Source organism: Epinephelus moara, chromosome 16, assembly GCF_006386435.1.
Source record: "Epinephelus moara isolate mb chromosome 16, YSFRI_EMoa_1.0, whole genome shotgun sequence".
Classification (NCBI taxonomy): domain Eukaryota; kingdom Metazoa; phylum Chordata; class Actinopteri; order Perciformes; family Serranidae; genus Epinephelus; species Epinephelus moara.
The window spans coordinates 4,934,743-4,959,018 of record NC_065521.1 but is presented as its reverse complement, the minus strand read 5'-3'; the positions used below and the strand labels follow the sequence as shown (position 1 = coordinate 4,959,018).

Below are 24,276 nucleotides of genomic sequence, written 5' to 3'. Positions count from 1 at the left end.
AATTGCTATAAATTTGGAGTAAATGGTCCGTTGTCCACCAAACTTGACATGATTCATATTTGTCCCACCCTGAACACATTTATATGACAATATTCCGTGACAGTCATAGCGCCACCTAGTGGTGAAAGGAAGTACTTCTTACCAGACACTTATCTTTGGATTCACCTGAAATTTCAGTGCTGTGGTCTATATTTGATGTACACAAACGTGACATATCATTAGTGTCTGTGCGCGCTGCAGAGGGTTTACTTTTGATGTCTCGCCATGAAACAGGAAATTGTTATAAATTTGGAGTAAATGGTCTGTCGTCCACCAAACATGATATGATTCATATTTGTCCTACCCTGAACACATTTATATGACAATATTCCGTGATAGTCATACCGCCACCTAGTGGTGAAAGGAAGTACTTATCTTTGGATTAACTTGAAATTTCAGTGCTGTGGTGTGTATTTGATGTACACAAACATGACATATCATTAGTGTCTATACGTGCTGCAGAGGGTTTAATTTTGAGGTCTCGCCATAAAACAGGAAATTGCTATATTTTTGCCGTAAATGTTCTAATCTGATCAAACTTCAGATGATTCATATTAGTCCTGCCCTGAAAACATTTATATGACCATATTTCCTGTTACTCATAGTGCTACCTAGTGGTGACAGGAAGTAGGTCTCAAACACTTATCTTTTGATTTATCTGAAAGTTAAATGCTGTGGTGTATATTTGATGTATAAAAACATGATGTATAATTACTGCACTCTCTAACTCCCTCTAGTGGAAAGAGGAAGTGATACAAAATGTGAAATATGTCATTCCAGCACTGTATCAGGGATATGCCAAGTCACTCCTGCATGCGATGTCTAACTTTGACAGAAATGAACTTACACGTCAGAAGACGTCCTGCCAGCCCCCCCGAGTTGCGTGAAGGTGCGAGGGCCCGTTCATCGCTGCTTGCAGCTTTTTTTTATTTTTTATTTTTAGAATCATAAATCACTTACCAATCAGCCACCCATCTGCACCCGCTTGAGCCAGTCGCCTTCCTACAGAAGTATTCTATAGCACAAAGGAGTTGTGTGCTCCCCCTGGCCAACGGGCCATAACATTTATAATGTTGCAGTTTGCATCGGATATTATTTGTACATTGATTGAATGGGAGTTATCTGTTAAAATATGGAAGTGGATCTGGAGAGAGGGCTTTTATCCGTACATGTGTACAGTCTATGGCACCTATGACATTTGGCAGTCCGGCTATGGCAAAAAAGGCATTTTTAACATCAACCTGTTGGTCAGGTTGGTCAGAAGGAAATGTATTGTGGCATATTTGAAATGATGGACTTCAACACTCTGGAATGATCCGGTGGCCAAAACTCCAAGTGCGCTGAGTAGCTGAAGGTGTGGAGGCACAGGATTTGACCGGCATGTGTTTCGCACAAGTTTTGGCTCCAGAGTGTTGCACAAATCCAGAAGTATAATGTGTGGTAATCTAAACCGGCTGAGCAGCCATTCATCTGTCTCTGCAAAAAGATCGGCATGATCTCTAAAAACACGCCCTCTGGGTAAAGCCTGGTTGGCCAAAGCATCCAACAGCAGCAGGTAAGCCATTTTTCAGGTGTGGAACTCGTGAGATAATCCCAGGGTATTTATAGTCTTGACTGGGTTCAATTAACCAATAGGATTTTTGAATTAAATAATAAACCATTAAAAGTCAGTTAAAGCATATAATAATCTACATTATATTATATAATCTGTTTTCTTATATTCCTTAAATTAAAAAAAAAAACATATGTTTCCATGCATTTGACAAGTAATTTTTGAGCTGTGTAAACAGGATGATTTTCTCTTACCTTGGTAAGAGTGCTCTCAACCACTCGTAAATTTTTTTCTTACCTGAGAAAAGAGCAAAAATAAGAAAACATTGGTGAATCCCAAAAGTCAATGGGTACCAACAAAATAAGAGAAGATCAAGGATACGTACAAAAATAAGAGAATATCCGTTTGTAAACCGTTTCTTGCATGAGGCCCATTATGTCATAAACCTCTGAATCCTCGGATTTGAGCCTGTTACATTGTTTCTCCCTGTAGCTGTCGGCAGTGGTGGATGTTTGCCATCCAGGCCAACCTTAGTGAAATCAGGGAGCAGCGGCGGCGAGGCAGCTGGGACTTTGCCCTGCAGCGGGCACGAGATGCCCAGACCTACACCAGCCTCTACTTCAGAAGGCTCAAAGGAGTCCCACTGAGTCCTCAGGAAGAGGTACTGCACTGTAACACAGACATGATGCGTCAACAAAAATTGAAGTTATATTGTTTATATCCTTAAATAGAACCTAATGTCCACTCTGAACAACAAAGTTATATTGCTGTTCATGTTCTTTTTTATTGTACCGATAGAACTCATAAAATGATCAGACTTAACAATGTCACAAATGTTTTAAAGAGGATGAGCTTTTCTATGGAATTAGATAGATCCAAGAAGGGTTCCAAATTCCAGGAAATTCCTCATCTTTTTATTAAACTCATATTGAGAGTCTGTAGGAAAAGAGGATGTATTGTATGTAGCGCACAGCTCACGCCACCAGTCTCACGGCGTGAGATGTGCACCAGTGTTAATTTCGTTGATGAAAACTATGACAAAATGATTGGTCAACAACCTTTTTTTCCATGATCAAAAGAAGATTGTCCCTAAGTAGGCCCCAGTAGGTACCCAGATATTTGGGATCTTTGTTTCTTTATTCAGTGTGCTGTGATGCACCCTGAATCAAAAGCCAGTGTGGAATTTTGGGATGTTGTACTTTTAAACGCACTTTCAACCACATATCACTAAACCGATATTTGTCTTTCTCACTCAGAGTGAGCTGGAGCGAGTGGAGGAGGAGCAGACATTGGAGGAGCTTCAGAGTCTCAGAGAAATTGTCCACGACTGGTTTCGAAAGCAGCAAGAGATTGCAGAGGTAAGCTCTGATGATTCATCAATGTGTTCAGCGGTATATAAAATTTAAAATAAAATGCAAAAATCATCTTTGTGGCCCCTCTGCCTTAGGTTATACTCCTATTAACAGCACTTAGCCTCTTAGCTTACAACTTTGTCTGGAAGCGCTGTGAAGCACGACAATTTTCCGTGCTGCCCACGTGCTTTCGGTGCTCATGTTGACCAATTGGGCTGTTCACACTGGACAAGGCATGGCGCCAAGCACCCTGCCCATTTTGCGATCTGCAGTGATAGTTTTGGTGTCTGGTCTATTTTTTCCACAAGCTGTGAGCAAATCTGATAGGAAAACACACTGATAATCTATTTTGAACAATATTAAGGATATATTAGAGACCATAAAAATGATCTGATTATGATCAATGATAAAATATGCATCCCATGCTTTCACATATTTGTCAGTTGTGTCTAAACAGAGAGAGAGAGAGACAAGCAGAGCCACATACACACAGACACACACATACACAGACACAAGCAGACAGAGGCAGAGCTCTACATGTGATTGAAACAGAACAGAGAGCAGAATTGCTTGTGACCAATGCGAAGAAATGCAATTCTGGTGTGCCAGGCGACTGCTGCCGACCAGCTGCACGAATATAAACCAGTCATCATTAAGCTTACACAACACTACCAAATAGGGATGCACAATGATATCAGCATGTCATCACTATCAGCAGATATTGGCTTTAAAATGAGCTATCAGAATCGGCCAACATGCTTTTTCTTATTTTGCACAAATAATGACAATTACATACATTAAAAAGAATTCTATTTCATGTCTCCATCTGCCAATGGGACAACATGATAAGAGTATGCATGCATAATATGATGTTAATTCCACTGCAGAAGAGACTTGATGATCACTAAAGTGGGGAATATCGGTATTGTTTATCGGCCAAATAAATTGTCATATATTGGCATATCAGATATCAGCAAAAAAATCCAATATTGTACATCCCCACTACCAAATGTGTATTTGTTATAGTTTCAACCTGTGTTCTTCCTCTGTCTGCAGAATGTGCGAGAGCCCAGCAGTGACCCCCAGCCCTGTTTACCCACCACTTCTATTCCTAAGAGTGGGAGCTCAGGAATGATCCAGTACCTGCAGTCTTGGTTCCCAGGCTGGGGAGGCTGGTATGGAGATACCCAGGACCCAGACAGGCCTGCAGAGCTCCTGCCGAGTCCATCCTCCTGGGATATTCTAGGTGAGAGACTGACTCCTGTCTGGTGCCAGAGAAGAGCTGACAACATTTAGCTTTCTATCTTCAATCTGTTACAAACTCCAGCAGAGGTTACTAACACAAAATTGGTTTGATTAGCATTACATATTCTGTTACATTAGAAAATTAGTGGAATAAGTCCAGACTCCTGTATGACAAGCTGGAGTTTTGTGTTTTATATTATCTGGTAGTGTTGGCTGTAGTGCCAGGCAAAGAAATTATGATATGGAGGAATTCTGGCTGCTGACTCAGATGATATAATGTTCCTCCAGCAGAGACAGAAGACTTGTTCGACCCATTGGAGGATTCTCACACTCTGAACACGTTCACCAGGCGAGATCACCTGTTTGCCCGGCTGGAGTTCTTACTGGAGAAGGGTGGAGTCACACTCTTCCATCAGGACAGGAGGGGGGACACGCTGCATGAAAGTGGGGTCATCCAGTTGGAATTCTCAGGTACACAGGAGCAGTGTTTGGAGAGATGGAAACACATTTCACTTTCTTATCTGAGGCAGCTGCCTCTCTGTCTGTAGTTGCCACTTTGTAACCTTGCTCAGTATCCTGCCCATAGCATCTGATTGGTTACACATAACAAGTAACAGCCTATCAACACTGTAGGCTGCTGTAGCTCTGACGGGCAAAAAGGACCGCGGAACCTTTTCGTGGATGCACAAAGCATCTCCTGCACTATTTTTCAGGCCAGCAGATAGAGAGACAGAGCAGGGATCCACTACTACATATGATGTATCAAATTAAGTTGCACTTGAGATAATTCTCAGAATATTTTCAGGTCTTCTGTCATTTGGGCTTGTCTGTAGCTGAGTCAGCAGCAGTTGTAGCATAGCTAGGTACATTAGCCTCCCCCTCTGCACTTTCATCTGTGGCTTCTGAGGTGGATGGTGTGTCAGAGTCTCTTTGCTCAAAGAGTTATAAAACAATCCACTGTGGCTCACAAGAATGCCCATACACTTGGAATAATGATACAGCTAACTAGCCAATATGTTTCAGTAGTAGACAACTGTTGACCAACTACATCACCTCACCATAATGTAGCGATGCACAACAATATCAGCAGTCCATCTGTATTGGCCAATGTCTGCTTTAAAATGAACTATGAGAATCAGCCAACACGCTTTTACTTATTTTGCACGATAAATGAATATTACATACATTGAAAAGTATTGTATTTTATGTCTTGATCTGCTGGTGGGTCATCACAATAAGTGTATGCATGCATAATATGATGTTAATTCCACTACAGAAGAGACTTGATGATCACTAAAATTAGGTGGGGATATATCAACATTGGTTATCGGTCAAATACGTTGTTATATATCAGCATATCAATTATGGGCCAAAAATGCAATATCGTGCATCCCTACCATTAATTGTTGCACAGTTATTTAGCGTTACCTAGCTTACATGAGTGCACAAGGATTCATGGGTAACGCTTATCATTTATGTGTACGGTAAATTAGGGATGGGCAATATGGCCAGAAATTGATATCTTGGTATTTTCAGGCTGAATGGCGATGCACGATATATATCTTTGTATTTTCTATGAAATGGGCTACATGTTCAGTTGCAAGTCAAAGCCACGTGATATGTCACAAGCACTTTAATAAAAACAGTCTGTAATCAAAATAAAATGCAAGGACAGTGATTTTTTTCCCTGTTTGAAAATATACAGCTGCACGGCACTTCTGGTTTTGTGGCCGTGAGGGTAGCAGAATATTAACGAATTCGGATGGCAAAAAATTTTAATTAGATTGTTGGGGTCAACACATTAGGCTTCACACGGAGGCACCAAATATGTTGGGGTCAACACATTAGGCTTCACACGGAGGCACCAAATATGTTGGGATTTAATTGGCTATCGGAAATAATTAATAATTATTATTAATAATTAAGAATTATGTTAAATAATGTGACTTAATTAACATTAAATCACCTTGTGGGGCACCATTCCCGTAAAGGGAAAAATGATAGCTAGTTAAAGATATCAGTCTCATAAAATAGGCTAAACTATTAATTTGGAGTTTAATAATTAAATTAATGACAACAACCAAAATTAATGGTAATGCCTGAAGGATTTCGGAGTTCTTGATGCAGCAGAGGTTGACTATTCATTCACTCTTGTGCAGCATTAAACAGACAGCAGGCACGATTCCAAAGAATTATATTTATTCACAAACTAGCAAAGCAAACCAAAACACACAAATTCTAACTAACTATATACAAGCTTGGTGTGTATATTTGTGTGTGTGTGTGTGTGTGTGTGTGTGAGAGAGAGAGAGAGAGAAAGAAGAGAAAGACAAAGGCGGGTGTGGTGATCAAGGAGCCGTTTGGCCTACAAAACAAAATGGCTGACAACAGAAAACTACCAAAATGGCCGAATCAAGGCTTGCTTCAGGGGGAGGTGTTTGTCTGACCATGTGGTCAGAACAAAGACAAAGGAAAAGAAGCGGGAACTTTGAGATGCCTGTTTGGGTGTAGCTCTGTTGAAAGCCTATTTGTTAATGAGTCTATGTCAATGGGATTTGTGTTGCAAACGGTCTGGATTAGTGCAGAGATTGTTTAGTTGTGTGCAAGAATCTGTTTGTGAACAGTATTAGCAAACTAAACACTTAGCTTTGGTAAAGCCAGCTAATCAATGACCTAACTGCGATCTATCACAACAATAACTCAGTAAACACCATCAAATCACGTACAACAAGTTAAACAGTCTTGCTTAGCCTGTAAAGCTGTGATAAGCTATGCCCAGTTGTTACACTGGCGATCTTTGAGTGGATGGGAGAAAAAGTCACTTGGTAGTGCTGCTTTGTTAGCCGGCAGAAGAAGGCTGGGAAGGTGGTTTCAGGTGCAGTCTTTGTTGTGTCCTTTGTTCCAAAGGTGAAACTCCAAGGAAGCTGGTCGCTCAGGGTTTAGCAGAGTTAGCCGCTGGGTGCTAACTCACTTAGTTCCTTGTTGCTGGAAAGCTAGTTGCAAACCTTGTGTTTTCAAGAGAGTCTGTGATCAATTGCCCTCCCTTTAGTGGCCTGGGCTATGGAGCAGGGGTCTGGGCCTCTGCTGTTCCAGGCCCAACCGGAAAGAGGTGTCCACTGTTCAACAGTTTGGAGAGAGTGCTTGAAAGGAGCAGGACTTAGCTTAGAGTTTGGTGACATCACAGAGGGGCATGTCACTGTAACAGTGCTGTCCAATCAAGTTGTGAGACTTGTGTCTCACTGAGGTGTGAGGTGAGACCTCCTGTGGAGATGGGTGTCACCTAGCTGTCTTTGTTTGGAGAACAAAGAGCATGCAGAGGAAAAAGCCTTTAAATTGTCCAGTGATGATTTTACCAAATGATAAATCATCTGTGGTCCTGTGAATCCCAACAAGATTATTTATAACACCAACTCAGAATAATTTTTCAAATAAAAACATCCCATGTTGGAGGTCCTGTGGGGAAAAAAAAGCAAACTATTACCATGTATTCTTGCATTGCCCATTGTTCCTGAACTACTGGAAACAAACTAATAATATTATGGAAAAGGCGCTTATTTAACTTTGTGACCATGTACCTGGGTATGAGACCGGACACTGGGATTTGCAAATATGTTTAATATTTTACTGATAGCGAGTTAAACAGCTCCCACGAGAGAATGGATGTCAACAGACACACCCACGGTAGAGGACTGGATTGTTGTAATCCATGACATTTTTGTGATGGAAAAAAGAGAGTTACTTATATAACTGTGGTTCTATGAATCCTGGATGACCGCCAGAGGCTGTGCATAAGCACTGAATGTCTTCGTCTAACGCATGCACAGGTCGAGTAACTATACCAACAAAGTCACCTGTGACCCTCTGATGACCGCGGACAGGCTATATCTTCCGGTGTGGTCAGAGGATCTGTTCCTGCAGAATCTTCTCGTGAGGCCACAAGGATTCTGAGTGACTGAATGCACTGGCGGTCATCCAGGATTCATAGAACCGTAGTTACATATGTAACTCTCGCTCTGTTTCGTCCTTCCTGACCGCCAGAGGTGTTGCATCAGCACTGGATGACCCATACCAACAGAGTCACGAGGAATCTCCAAGTACATACCTCATTGAGTGGAGCAGGAACTTGGTAGGAGGACAGTGCCCAGGACAAGACAGCTCCCTTCCAGACAGGACCAACTTCACCCCAGACCACATTTATATCTGCTGGATCTTTGTTTGACCACCACCTACTTCAAGTACAGTGAGGGTTTCTACCGACAAAAGCACAGCTGTGCTATGGGCTCACCGGTGTCCCCTATAGTGGCCAAATTTTACATGGAAGATGTGGAGACAGAACATGACAGACATGAATTACTGAATGACACGACATGAAGCTCTCCTACACGCTTTGCTGAAGTGATGACGAGGAGGAAGGCAGTCTTTGCTGACAACCATCTCTGTTCTGCCTGTGCCAGTGGCTCAAAGGGACGCAAGCATAGAGCATCCAGCACCAAGGGCAGATCCCATGCCGGAGTTCTTGGCGTTTGTGGGGGATGTAGTCTCAGAGCCCCCTTCAAAAAAAGGACACCAACCTGTGGCATCCCACTGTGTTGTTATTGACTCGAACATGTTGAGACGAAATGGTGGCTACGTACACCTTCAGGGTAGAGGGGGACTGACCGCCATCCAGGAGAGTTTGTAAGAACTCCAGAATGGTAGGTACCGAGCAGTGCACAGGGTCCTCATCCCTGTTTGAACACCAAGCAGAGAACAGCTGCCACCTGTTCTCATACTGCGCCCGGGTAGATGGTGCCCTGGTGTTCAGAAAAATATTACGGACGGTGTCTATACACTCACCCTGCAGAGGCCAAACCCACAGTTGAAGGCGGCAAGGGTCAGGATACCAAACCCTTCCTCCCCAGCTGAGACAGGAGATCTTTCCTGTTGGGGAGGCGCCATGGCGAGCTGTAACATAGCCTGTGCAGCAGAGGACACCACATCCTTCGCAGCCAGAAGGGGGCCACCAGAAGCAGCCTGTGGCCCTGTTGAAGAACCCTCTGAAGTGTTGCCATAATCATAGAGACTGGCGGGAAGGCATAGAGGAAACCCTCTGGCCACTCGTGTGCGAGGGCATCCTGCCCCAGAGGGCTAGTGTGCCCCAGAGGGGACAATGGATTGTCTCCTCCGAGGTGAAAAGATCCACTTTTGCCCTGCCGAAGAGGTCCCAGATGCCGCGGACCACCTACAGGTGAAGCAGCCACTCCCCCGGTGAAGGCTAGCAGAGGGAGAGGAAGTCTGCTACCTTGTTCTGCTTCCCTGGAAAATACATTATACTCAGGCTGGCGAGGGCTGCCCAAGTCATAGCTCTAGCACGTTCCATGCAGACTCAAGCAGACCACTGCCGTAGAGCTGTTCTATTCTGCCACACTGCACCCCACCCTGAGAGGGAGTTATCTGTCTTGACGGTCTCCCGACGGGACGGAACAGAGCCCATGGGCATGCCCTGCAACATGAATGCCCTCTCCCTTCATGGGGACAGGGTGAGGAGGCACCGCTGCAGCACCCTGATCTTTCTGTGCCTGTGCCACTTGGCGTCAAAGTGAAAACTGTTCAGCCATCTTTGAAAGGGGCGTAGTGACAGCAAACCCAAGGGAACAACAGTTTCGGCAGCTGTCAACTTGCCTGGGAGGCGCAGAAACTGCAGGTAGGGCAACCCCTTGGAAAAAGGGGGAGGAGGCAGAGGATGTTGTCCACCCGCCGAGACGTCAGACAGGCCTCCAAGGTGACAGTGTCCAGAGCCACACAGAGAGGACTGTAGTGACACATCTGGTGAACACCCATGGGGAGAGGGAGAGGCCAACAGAAGCACCCTGAAATGAAATTGGCGGCCTTGAAAGGCAAAACGAAGGAATTGCCTGTGGTGAGGTATGATGGGGACATGAAAATAGGCATCCTTCAAGTCGATGGACGTACACCACTCCACTCCGGCAATCGCACGCAGAACTGACTGGCCCCGGGGCCTCAGTTCCTCCTGCACGCCTCTGTGAGGGGAGACTGAGCAAGCCAAACTTGGCGGCAAGCCTGAACCACTGTGGACATCACCTGCCCCAGCTCCCTGGACATGAGGACGAAAGCCTGCGGGGACGCATCACTAAAACTATGAGCAGAAGCATCCAGCATAGCCTCCTGTAGGGAGGCTGAGAGGGCTAGCATAAGGTGTGACATGGAGTTCCCTATCCAGCCCATGCGAGCTGCTGCGTCACAGGCCTTGGAGAGCAGATCATCTGTGATGCGACACTGGGGTGAAGGACACCTGGGGCTGTATTCACAAGTATTCTTTTTTTTCTTTTAAAGATATTTTTGGGGGCATTCTGGCCTCCAATCGACAGGACAGACAAGCGTGAAGGAGGGAGGGAAGAGAGGGAGTGACAAGCAGCAAAGGGCCACAGGCCGGAGTCGAACCCGGGCCGCTGCGGCAACAGCCCTGCACACGGGGCGCCTGCCCCACCGCCAAGCCACCGACACCCCGTATTCACAAACATTCTGAGGGTACTCTAAGGGAGCTCCTAACTTAGACCAAAAACTTAGTTTAGGAGTGATTTAGGAAAGTTCTCAGAGCAACTCTGAGCAAGGAAGGGACAGCAACTTTTATTTTACTGAGGGGGTGTGGTTGACCCTGTTGCTAGGTATGATGCATTCTTTAAACAGATGTAATTGGTTGTCACAGACACACTCTTTTGTGAACTTGCAAGGTGTGTACACCCAGTGGAAATGAAATAAACTGCATCACAATATGAGATTGACAGTGTTGTTATTGTTAGTGTGATCACTCTGCTGATCTAAGGTTAAGATGGACAAAGGTCATCACTGCTGCACTCTTGCATTTTATCTTAATATTGCAATAATTTTATTTCTGGCGTCAAAGTGTTTTTTTGTTAGGTGAGAAATGTGTGCATATCCTAAACGAGATCGAATGATGGCCCCCATGGAACTATCCTCTGAGCCCTTACCTGAACTGTGGGCCAAGGAACGGGAGCCCGCCTCCAAGGCGTGGGAGACCGTGTCACAAGGGACAGTATCTGCCCCATATTCCCCAAATTCAGTTGCTGAGGCTGCCGTCGAGAGGATATCATCCTCGGAACCTGACATGGTCACAGGAGGAGTAGGCGCAACTGCATTCCCCGCACCAGTGTCATTCTGGAGGGCTGGTAAAATGGATTTCATCTGATTAAGCTCTGCTGTCAGCTGGTCCACCCAGGAAGAAAGCTTGAAGATGCTTCAACAGGCTAGGCTGGGTTGGGGCCAATCTTTGAGATGAGGTTAGCTCTTCTGGCGGGGTAACGCCACCTAGAATCAGCTCCACCTCAGCCACCCTAGCAGCCCTCACCGCCAGGGGCATTAAGCTGCAGTTCATGCATGGGTCCTCCGAGAGGCCCTCTCTCAGGTGCTCGAGGCCATGACACAAGGGGCAAAGATCATGACCGTCCTCAGGCTGCAGAGGAGCCATGCAGGCGGTAAAACAATGAGTGTTCATCATAATGGCGGCTGCCAATTATGAAAACAACACACAATGAGCAACGTCTGCAGGAAGTGGGAGCAAAAACACTGCCTTTACCAACAAAGGTTGCAACAAGAAACCAGAACAACCAAAGTTGTTTAGTGGTGTAAGTAAATTAGTTTAAGCGGGAACGCTGCTGCTAACTGTAGAAACAAAAAATCAATTCCAAATATGTAATGCTATAAATATAAAAAAAAAACCTTGGTACGACCGAGTCGTTACCAGATTAATTCAGGTAGCTCAAATCAAAGCACTGCTGCTAACGGAAAAAATTCTAAATCTAATCCAAATAAGGAATGCCGGAATAATAATAATAATAATAATAATAATAATAATAACTTTTCTTTGTATTGCACTTTACATTTTAGCAATCTCAAAGTGCTACAGAGCAGGATAAAGAAAAATTAAAACAGATTAGAATTAATACAATTTAAGAATTATTAAAAAAAATGATTAGAGACAATAAATAATTAAAAGGAGAACCTATAAAAGACATTTAGCAGAATGCTTTTGTAAAAAGATAGGTTTTTAGGTCTTGTTTAGAAACATCAGTAGTCTGTGGGGCCCTGAGGTGGTCAGGGAGGGCGTTCCACAGCCTTGGAGCAGCCGAGGAAAAGGCCCGGTCACCCATGGTGCGGAGCTTGGTTCTGGGAGCTTGGAGGGTGTTTGTGGTTGCAGAACGGAGGGTGCGTGAGGAGGTCTGGGGGGTGAGGAGTTCCTTGAGGTAAAGGGGGGCATGTCCGTGAATGCATTGTTAAAACAGAGCAGCTAATGTTGCTAAAGCAAGAAGTTAGCGGAGTGAGACGCTCTTCCAGGCAGGTAACGTTACGTTGTGTTCTATCTCGTAACATCATTGTTTAGTTTTTTAGTTTATTTGTTTATTTGGACGGGACAGTGCAAAATTAATGAACACAGGGCACAAGGCAGATACGAGTACCTGGAACATGATACAGCGTAAAAATTGCTGGATTTAGCATGAGGCTAATTTCCGTCCGTAGTCCCCAACACATAGAAGACAATATAAAAACAAACCTTTAACACACTTAGACACCATAAAATTAGCAGCAAATACATTCAATAGACATAGCACCATTCATTCAGAAAAGGAGGAAGAAGAGAGAAAGAAACAAAAAACGAAAGAAATATAAAAGACACTCCATAGCAGCAGTACATTCAAAATACAATAGGTCAGTGGTTACATGACTGGTTGGCTTTTAGCCATTTTTTTTAGCGTACCTCTAAAGGTGGCAAGGGTGGGAATTTCTCTTAGGTACTCTGGGAGGCAGTTCCAGGTTTGGCTACCTTTTATAGAGAGCACATTTTGGCCAAATGTGGTCAGTCTGTGTTGTACCTTGCAGTCACCTCTGGTGTCTGACCTAGTTACAAGTCCGGTCGATTGTTGTTGTTTTTTTTATGGATGAATTCCTGTACAGGAGGGGGCGCTAGGCCATTTAAACACTTAAAAACAAAACAAGCACTCTTCAGGACTTCGAAGTTTTCGAAGTTTAAGAAGTTGTATTGATCCAAAATGTTGCAGTGATGGTATGACAGTGATTTTCTGGCAAAAATCTTTATGGCTTTGTGAAAGAGTTGTTCAATGGGTTTTAAAAACGTGGCACCTGCAATGACTCCTAAAATGACTCCCAGGTACTTGAAATGAGAGACTAATTCAAGTCCCCCCCCCCCCCCCCCCCCCCCCAAGGAACACATTGGACCGTGTAATTTTGACTAGGCGTTTGCTGAACAACATGAATACGGTTTTTGTAGTGTTAAGCAGTAGACATGTAGGCCCAATCCCAATTCCTATCTTAACCCTCAATCTTAATTCTCAAGCTCAACCCTCAATCTCACTAGCCCTCAAAACCAAGTGTTAAGGGCTATCTTGTGACTTTAAAATGGGACACCCTTCAAAGGCAAATACGTCTTAAGACTGTCAGGGGCAGCAATATGCCAAAACTCTGTCCAGTCTGTCAGTTCAAAGAAGAAGAAATATATGTCATCAGTAGTCGTCGATAAAAAGACGTAATGAGTTTTTTTTTCCCAGCACTTTATTTCAATTCTTGTACAAAACAAGCAGTGACAGACATGAACAGAACAAATATGCCAGGGTTAAGAGAAAAGAAAAAGAAATAAAATAAACAAATAAATAAATAAAAAAGTTCAGCAGCTGAAACAATTAAATTGTTTACATATTTTCAGAGGCTTTATAGCTTTGGAGTTTGTGGAGTGCTGAATGGTTTCTAAGTATTGCTGCATTTCATTCATAAAAATTTTGAACATCTTAAAAGTGAGGGCCATACATCTCTTATGAATATGGAATTTTGCTAAGATAATAGATAGATTAATGATATAGAATTGTTTTTGTTTTGAAATGCTGACATCATAAAATCCAAACAGCACATCTTTGTACAGTAGTGAAAATAGAACATAAATGTTGCAACGAATATACTCGACAAAATCTTTCCAAAAAGTGACAGTATAGGGGCAGCAAAACAAAAGTACAGTTACCAAACAACAATCTTCGACAATGCCGTCTGCAGCTGTGCTGATTTCATATTGAAACAGAATGCTTGATCACTAGGGGAACAGTTGTTGTTGTGACTGAGAATTATGTTATGAATATGAACAGTTCACAAGTTACAAATTACTCACTCCCATAGTTTTTTTGGAGCCTGCTTGCTTTTTGTAAACTTGTCTTCATTGGTGGCCCTGAAATGAATCAGGGCTTGTGTTTTGTCTGGTGGCTCTGAAATGGAACGGAGATAACAACATTACTTTCTTTTATTTTTTACTTTTTTGGGCTACCTGTCAGATATTCGTTAAGTTATTAGTTAGTTTCATGTAGTATTGCAAGTATTATCACAATGAATACTGTAGTCAACATCCAGCAGAACTGGTGAGGCTGTTTACACAGTCACACAAGTGTTATCTGGTGACTTTCATCCACGTTAACGTTTCACTCTTTGGGTTATAAGTTGATATTCAACCAAATAACCTGTACCACAACAACCGACGTAACTTATTCAGCGGAAAGTCACCAGATAATACGATCACTAACGTTAACCTGCAGCTGTAACGTTACCAGCTGCAGACTCTACGGCTACAGGAGATGACACCGTCCGGTCATCTTACAAAAATGTCGATGCAAACATTTCACGTATATTAAAACAACTTAACAACTACATTATCACTGAGAAAAATGACTTTTTGTAACTGAATGACAGCATACTCGGTTATCAGAGAACCGGGGTTACGTGCGGCGGGGCAGGCAAGCCGTCGCCCGCGACCAAAAATATGTGTGTTACGCTACAAAGAGGTCTATAGTCCATAAAATGACGTTAAACTAAGATAATGCAATGGTTATCATAATTTTAAAACAACTATTAACGAGGAAAATACTCACATTGATAACTCCGCTTCCTCACGCTTGTCGCCGCCATCTTGCATTGACTGAATCGTCTGTACGCGGCTGAGTTCGGCTGAGCTCGACGAATGATACGCAAAGGATTCTGGGATAGCACTTACTGCCAAGGGTGGTCCTGGAAAATCTTAAAAGTGAGGGCCATACAGCCCTTATTCTTGACCCTCAACTCAACACTCTGAGAATCGGGACAGCACTAACACTTCGCGGGAGCGCAGATTTTTGAGACTGAGGGTTAAGATTGAGGGTTAAGATAGGAATTGGGATTAGGCCGTACTCTGCAGCCAGTGTTGGACCATGATTAGATCGTCCGTTAACTTGTTTGAGATCAAGTCAGGTTTTTTGCCATGAAGGAAGATGACTTCATCATCTGCGTACATTTGGATGTTAAAGTCAGGGCATGCGTCAGGCAGGTCATTTATATACAAGGAAAAGAGTAGTGGCCCAAGGACCGAGCCTTGTGGCACACCTGCTGGATTATCAAGGCAGGGCGATTTCATGACACACTGTTTTCTGTTTGTTAGGTAGGACCTGAACCATTTTATAGTATCTGTGGAGAAATTGAAATGAGATAATTTTGCCAGGAGTATTTGATGGTTGACAGTGTCAAATGCCCTCCTGAGGTCCAGGAACACAGCACCTACGTATGAATGTTTGTCCAGCATGTATTTGATTTTTTCAATGAACACACAGTTCGCTGTCTCAGTGGAGTGATGGGCACGAACGCCAAACTGAAGTGGGCGGAGTGGGGTGTGGCCTTTATCTAGGTGTATAGTCAACAGTTTCGATACCCATTTTTTGGCAACCTTGGATATGGTTGGGAGGATGCCAATTGGCCTGTAGTTGGCTACTGCTGCCCTGCTACCAGACTTAAATATTGGTGTCTCCGTGGCCACCTTTCATGATGATGGCACTTCCTTTGAGCCTTTTGATTGATTCACTAAAATGGTGATTGGTTTTATTAAAGCATCGGAATGTGTTTTTATAAAATCTGTATCTAGGCCATGTGCGTCCTTGGCCTTAGAGCATGTGCTCTGTTTGTTGATCCTTATTTACTCTGAAATCCGAAATATTTCCAGAGTAAATATTTCCAGAGTAAATAACAGAGTAAATAACATTATCCTCATCATCTTTCTCTTGGCTGCTTGCCATCTGCCTGCTGCTGTTTGACAGTGACACAGACTTTCAAATAAATGAGTATCCCATAGATGACGATATGGATTGATGTTTTCACTTTGCATCGATGTGATTGGATTAGGGCTGTCAAAATTGCTCAAAAATGACGTTCGAATATTCCTTCTAAAAATAACTCATAGGTTTGAACCATTTGAATATTTTTTTTTCCGCATTATGTCCACAAGAGGGCAAATTAATACAAGGAAACATACTTGTATATGAAACTACCTGTAGGTATTTTTATTTCAACATAAACGTCTTTGAAAACATTTACATACCTACACATTAAAACACATAAAACAATTATCTATAACATTACGTTATAAACGACCGCGGACCTCTTGCTCGCCCCCCCTCTCTGACCCGTGACCACACTGCCCGCGGAAGCGCTGCGAATAGCCTCGAAGCACCGGACCGTGACCGGCTCGCGCCCTGCAGCGATCGTTTCGGCGTCTGGTCTATTTTCTGCGCGAGCCGCGAGTGAATGTGTCAAGCTGGGTGACGGAGACAACAGCAGGGAGCAGAACCGCTTGTCGACTAGCGTGGAGAAATGCGCGTCTGATGCCAACGCCCACTTGCAAAGAGGACAGCTGTGGTGGTGGTTTTTTTCTCTCTCCACAATCGAATATCAATTTTCAGATTCGAAGGTCCATTTTTTTTTCAAATTCGAATTTAAATTCTCAAGCTCGTAGCTTACCTTTAGATAGATAACGATGGCGGAGAGAGCCAAATGGTCAAAAGTGTGGCTTTACATTACAAGAGTTGATGCAGACACAGCGCGTTGTCACAAGTGTGACAAATGTTTTGCGTGTAAGGGCGGCAACACTAGTAATTTGTCAAAACACCTTGCGAAAGTGAATCATATTCAGACAGAAAGATGTACAGTGTTTGACTGCCCTAGCACAGCTAGTTCATTTATGTCCAGTCCAGGTTTGTAACATTATGCTAGCAGCCAACATGTGGTGTTAATAACCATTAGCTATTTTGCGACCCTATTTACTAAATAGGGTTCCCGGCACAAGATAACGGCTTAACGGTGACGGAGAAGCCTGGCTCCAGGTCCAATATTTTCCTCTTTGTTGATGTCATGACTGTCCAGAAGTACCTGAACAGCTGAGCCGTGGTGGCACACAGATATGTGATGTGTCAGAGGGGAAACGGGCCGTTCACATTACTCTTTGTGGCAGGTAATGGTCCACAAACCTCACCGCACTTTAGGGACTGTTCTTTACTTATGAAGGGACTGTTCTTTACTTGTCAGGGGAGGAGGGTGGCTGGTTGATTTTTATTTTATTTTTTTATTTTATTTTGATCCCTCCTATGTTAATCACTTATTGATGCTGTTTTTGAAGTATGAATAAGTCAGTCAGTAATTTATTCCATTGAAATATCAGTGATGTATTATAGAAAAGTGATTTATCTTTTTATAAATGACAAAAGGCACACCTGCCTAATTTTTGCTGTGGTATCGTGATACTACTCAGAACCGTGATACTTTCGCTGGTATTGTACCGTGGGTCCCAATTTTGCTACCGTGACAACTAGGGATGGGTATCGTTAAGTTTTTAACGGTACTACTACTCTTATCGATACTGCTTATCGATCCAGTATTTTAACGGCACTCTTATCGATACTTTTTGAGGAAGAAAAAGAACAAATTAAGAACATAATTTGCTTTATTTTCTCAATTCTCATTATGCAACAAAATAGTTTTTTAACAAAACATTTTACTTTTTACAACTTGAAATGTAAAATACATAAAATAATAGTGTTGTCATGGTACCAAAATTGGGACCCACGGTACGATACCAGTGAAAATATCACGGTTCTGAGTAGTATCATGATACCACAGCAANTATATATATTTATTGATTATATATTTATAACTGCCTCTTTTGCACACTTCTGATTTTAATTTTTTTTTTTTTAAGACACTCGATATACGGTAGCTGCTACAGGAATTGCTGCCAAACAAAGTTTCGTTGTATCGTGTGTACAATGACAATAAAGCTTCTTCTTCTTCTCTAAGTAAAGAACAGTCCCTAAAGTGCGGTGAGATTTGTGGACCGTTACCTGCCACAAAGAGTAATGGCTCGTTTCCCCTCTGACACGTCACATATCTGTGTGCTGCCACGGCTCGGCTGTTCAGGTACTTATGGACAGTCATGACATCAACGAAGAGGAAAATATTGGACCTGGAGCCAGGCTTCTCCGTCGCCGTTAAGCCGTTATCTTGTGCCGGAAACCCTATTTAGTAAATAGGGTCGCAAAATAGCTAATGGTTATTAACTCCACGTGTTGGCTGCTAGCATAATGTTTCAAACCTGGACTGGACGTAAATTAACTAGCTGTGCTAGTTAGTGATGTTACGCTGGAGCCAGTTTGCTCGACACAGTGTCGATCTTTTGAAGCGCAAGTGTTCCGAGGCAGTGTTTCGATCCCTGCTTCGGCACACCCACAATCACGTGACTACCGGGAGCGAGGCCACGTTACAGGCAGTCTCGGCAGTCTTGAGGCTTTTCCAGGTCTTCCACTTAGATGCAATTCTGACACACAGCCAGCAGATGTCACTCTTCTGACTGTATGAAATAATTCGAAGCAGTGTGTCATTCTTGAAGCAGGTGTGTCAAAGTGGTTCAATGCTTCATGAAGCTTCGATTTCACCATCACTAGTGCTAGGGCAGTCAAACACTGTACATTTTTCTGTCTGAATATGATGCACTTTCGCAAGGTGTTTTGACAAATTACTAGTGTTGCCACCCTTACACGCAAAACATTTGTCACACTTGTGACAACGCGCTGTGTCTGCATCAACTCTTGTAATGTAAAGCCACACTTTTGACAGTTTGGCTCTCTCCGCCATCGTTATCTATCTAAAGGTAGGCTACGAGCTTGAGTTGGTGTATGCGTTGTCTTGTGTGTGTGTGTGTGTGTGTGTGTGTGTGTGTGTGTGTCACTGGAACAACAGCCCCGCACCCCTGCTCTACACTCACACACAGCAGGCAGCCAGGGTGAGCGAGACAGATCTCTCGTCTTCAGGGAGAATAGCGAAAATTATGATACAATGACGGATAATTGATGGAGTTGGTGAGATAAATGTGCAAGATAGCGTTTATCTTGTAAAAAGAAACGAAAAACGCGACTGCTCCAGTACCGATAGCAGAACTGTTAAGGTCAGAGCTTATCAATACTGTGGTCTTGAAGAATGTAGCCCCGGGGCTCGTTCAGTACCGGAGTTTGGTACCCATCCCTACCCACCGCTACATTTTCTTCACTGATTCTTGGTAAAACAGCTCTCTAAAGGCTTCTGACGGATGTGAAAAAAACAGAAATTCGAACCTGTTCAGAAAACGTTTTTGATGGACGAAAGTTTTAGACTCGGTGTGCAAATGTGATTTGTACAATGTGACGTAGTATTTATTTTTAGACAGGCGACAATTTCGGACAAAGAAAACTGACTCAGTGGGCAAAGGCCTTAAGTGTGGAATTTTTTGCAATGTTGAAGTGCATCAATAGGTGTAATAGATAATTTTATTTAACCATATCAACAAATATAGTGATAAAGTACATCTTTGGAAATATACAGAGAGACTGTGTACAGGAAAACTACCCACATAGAAATGATCCAGTCAGTTTAACACCTCACAAATCAAGGGTCTTTATCAGATTGATGCAAAAATCCTGTAAATCCAGTACTGCCATATAACATTCCTGCTGTTGAAATTTTGTGCTGTTGCCCACAACTGTCCGAGTGCAACTAGAGATACCGAAAGGAAAAATAACCTTGGTACATCTGATGGTTGACTGGTTGATAATCATATTCCTATAAATTGTGTCATAGTTATCGAGTGTAATAAGCTGTTTCCTGGTTTGAGAATGGATGAAAATGAGTAGTCCACTGAGTTAAAGTTATTTCAATTTCACTTCAGTTTTATTTATAAAGCCCAATATCACAAATCACAATTTGCCTCACAGGGCTTTACAGCATACCACATCCCTCTGTCCTTAGGACCCTCACAGCGGATAAGGAAAAACTCCCCAAAAAAACCCCTTTAACAGGAGAAAAAAACGGTAGAAACCTCAGGAAGAGCAACTGAGGAGGGATCCCTCTTCCAGGACGGACAGACGTGCAATAGATGTTGTACAGAACAGATCAGCATAATAAATTAACAGTAATCCGTATGACACAAAGAGACAGAAAGAGACAGAGGGAGATGCAGGACAGACGGTAATGACAGTAGCTTACAACAACATTAATGAAAGTAATAATATAATTATAGTTCTGGCTACTGTGGTACAATATGTTGAAAGTTATGTGTTGTTGTCGTTGCTACCTTCATTGAATTCACTGTGAGCATGTTTCCACAGGGGTAAAGGTGATTGTGGAGTCTCTCCCTCGCTCTGAGTCCTCCCTGTTGTCTGTGAAACTGGGTGGTTTGTTTCTGAGGGACTTGACTACGCAGGGCACCATCTTTCCTGTCCTGGTGTCTCCCAAAATGGTAAGCAGTGATGGACAGAGGTGGGCAGAGAGAGTCCATAATGTGAGGAAAAGTGAATTGCAGCTCAAGTACATGACATTTATATTGTTTTCTACTGTATGTTTTATCATGCTTCTCCTGTTTTTCACATGTGCCACTTGTTGCAGGACAAACTTGTCGTTGCCATTAACCAGCCATCCGTCCAGTCCAGCAGTACCTTGGGTAAGATTTTTGTTTTCTTTTTAAGAATTGATCTTAAAAAAACTTTTTCAATTCAAACAATATTCAGTAATGCTTTCTCTGAGTTTGACATTTTGACTACCTCAGATTCTTTTTCACGTTGAGTTGTTAAAGCTGTCAGAAATGTACCCATCTGTTTAAAACTGAGTAGAGATAAACTCTTTATGCCTCAGCGCCGGCGATAGCATCATGTTTTCGGGTTGTCCGTCCGTCTGTCGCTCCGTCCATTTGTCCATCCATCCCATCCTTGTGAATGTTATATCTCATGAATGATGTAGTGTAAAAGTCAAAACCCTCATCAGGTGTTAAGACCACATAAGTTGGGTAAGATACAAATAGTTATATAACCATGTTAGTGTGTAGACTTCTACAAAAAAACTAATACTGCATTTATACATAATATGCAATATAACTGTGTGAACTCTTAGTGACATCGCAGTTGTGAACTCTTATTGACTCATATGACTTATCACGCGCTGTGTAATGATATAATGCATCAACCTACACTCACATGATGTTGTGAACTTACAGTGACACTCATACAAGTTACCACGTGCTGTGTGAAAGAAGATAGAACACTCACTTGATTGTACTGCCTAATGCACTTAAGAATTATATTACACTCACTTGATTGTACGACCTAATGCACTTAAGAGTTATATTACACAAGAAAGGTCACACACACACACTCAAATGATTGTATTACTTGATGTACATGTAATGAGTCATATTACACGGAAGCACGAGGGACTGTAGCATGAGAGTCCCCAGAGATCACATGTTTTTAAAAAATAGAGTGAGAGCGATTCCGGAAATACTGGTGGCAGATTCCAGTTTGAGCCAGAACAAAGGCAAAGTCTGCTACCAGTAAAAACGGATCGAAATGGGAAGGACTACAGAAATGGGTGGAGATCTCTTCGACCTCCACCAGCATATAAGCCAGAGCACCGAAAGCAGAAGTCAGTCGTCCTCCGGAGGCTGACTCATGAGTTTGTCTGTGTTGTTGCCTGTGAACACAATAAACTCGATTGCATCAGATTCTGCCTATCTCCAGTGCTTTTTTAAGTACCTGCCAGCCGAACCTAAGATACTGAATTGACAACAGAAGACTTTTTAGAAGAAACAAGGAGGACAGGATCGGGAGCCGCCAGGCCCATTTCCAGGCACCGATTTTTGTCACTTCAATGACTTAAGTGAATTTCTTCAAATTTGGCACAAATGTCCACTTGGACTCAATGATGGACAGATAGCTTTTTGCTGGTCATAGGTCAAAACTCAAGGTGTCTTGTTCTTGTCTGTCTTATTCTCTTGAATGAGATATCCCAAGAACACCTTGAGGGAATATCTTCAAATTTGGCACACAAATTCACTTGGACTTGAGGATAAACTGATTAGATTTTGGTGGTCAAAGGTCAAGGTCACTGTGACCTTGCATTCCTCTCATTCTTGTGAACATGATATCTCAAGAACAGTGTGAAGGAATTTCTTCAGGTTTGGCACAAATGTCCACATGGACTCAACTGATTTTTTTTTGGTGGTCATATGTCAAAGGACAAGGCCACTGTGACCTTGTCTGTCTCATTCTCATGAACATGATATCTTAACGCCTTGAGTGAATTTTTTCAAATTTGGCACAAAAAGTCAAACATTGTTTTTGTGTTGTCAGGATGCTCAGAGTGCTCATCATCACCGGTGTTTGAGATGATTTATGAGCGTAACCCCATGAGGTGTAAATTTGAGAGGAGACTGGAAGTGAAGACCAGTCCATTGAACATCATCTACAACCCACAAGCAATCAAAAAAGTGACCGAGTTCTTCTATAAAGGAAGAGTTCATACCTCAGGTGAGTAATGAAACTTGCTGCCCCTTTTTTGGAACGTATGCATTGCAAGGCCAGAGAAATATCACACTGTAGGCAGACATTTTTACAGACAGAATGTTTGCAGTTTCCTGTAAACATGAAGATTTCTTCATTTTTAAGAAGTGAGGTTGTTTTTTTTTGCCCTTCTACCAAGCTGTGCCAGAAGTTTTTTAAAAGTCAATGCACAACAGATTTCAATAAGTAAAACAAATTTAAACAATTAAGAAATAAGGCATCCATGAGCAACAGTGCAGATATAGAAACTCTCAAAGTAAGGTGCAAAATGACAGTCCTCAACTGTAATTCCCAATGGGGATTTTAAATGGCGTCTGGGACTGAATACTTATTCCTCAACCAGCAACCAAGCAACCACTGTCACCTGCTGAGCTGACCACTCAAAGCACTTTCACACTACTTAGTCACAGTCCCCCATTTACAAGCACATTCATACACTGTTGCCTGAGGTGACCAGACAAGGTGCCACTTGCTACTCAGTTAATCATTCATACACCAATTTGAGGTTCAGTATCTTGCCTAAGGATACTTCAACATGCAGACCAGAGATCAAACCGCTGATCTTCCTATTAATGGACGACCAGCTCTACCCCCTGAGCCACAGCCATTTAATTAGATCATTGTCTAAACAGTTGCCTCATTCCTTAAATACATGGCTGTTGCTTAGTTAATTAGCACCTCTACTCTTTTTTAGTTGAGCCTCAATAAATTTCAGTGAAGTGGTATCATTAAAGACAAGGCAGGATGCCTTCTTTATTATTCACTGCAGGAAATCATGCCATAGATCATTTTATTAAAGACACATAATATTTCAGAAAATCGATTTCCTGTCTGACTAAAACTGGATTTTTAAAACTCATGTAAACATGGCATTGTACTAAATTGAATTTCTTAAAATCTGACTTACACAACCAGATAATGCCATTTGGAGTCGAATTACTCCTGCATGTAAACAGTCAATCGGACCAAAACCCAATAAGTGCTCTGCGTATGCTCCACAGTTTCCACCCTGAGCTTTGACCAGGCTACATTATACATATACATTATGTTAGTGGACCTATGTGTCAGTGGACATATGCATCAGTGGGGCATATGCCGTGGGGACAAAGGATCTTCTGAAATGCTCTGTTCTGCAATGCAGTGAGATGAGCTGACTGCTCCAGCTGCTCCTCTGTTGCTCCAGGAGGCTGTGGAGATGGTGTCTGCTATTGTCCATTATATCTTCCAGTTTGTTCAATGTGGCCCTCTCCACCACAGTTCTTAGTGGGTCCAGTCTCTTGCCGAGCACTGAGACAGCTTTTTAAACCAGCTTGTCCAGACGCTTGATGTTTTTGTCTGTCGAGCTGCTTCCTCAACACAC

The 24,276-nt window shown here is 42.7% G+C and overlaps 1 protein-coding gene across 9 annotated transcripts in view; it reads left to right on the top strand.

Annotated features, from left to right (window-relative positions):
• Positions 1–24,276, top strand: part of vps13d (vacuolar protein sorting 13 homolog D) — a 274,881-nt gene that overhangs the window by 70,210 nt on the left and 180,395 nt on the right. For 7 of the 9 annotated variants that reach the window (XM_050064557.1, XM_050064558.1, XM_050064559.1 and 4 more), the window contains 7 exons: positions 2,084–2,252; positions 2,848–2,949; positions 4,000–4,189; positions 4,477–4,659; positions 20,691–20,821; positions 20,968–21,022; positions 22,707–22,883. In XM_050064557.1, the coding sequence (XP_049920514.1) occupies positions 2,084–2,252; positions 2,848–2,949; positions 4,000–4,189; positions 4,477–4,659; positions 20,691–20,821; positions 20,968–21,022; positions 22,707–22,883 (1,007 nt within the window). The remainder of the gene's footprint in view (positions 1–2,083; positions 2,253–2,847; positions 2,950–3,999; positions 4,190–4,476; positions 4,660–20,690; positions 20,822–20,967; positions 21,023–22,706; positions 22,884–24,276) is intronic. The other 2 variants (XM_050064560.1, XM_050064565.1) reach the window with 1 other exon arrangement.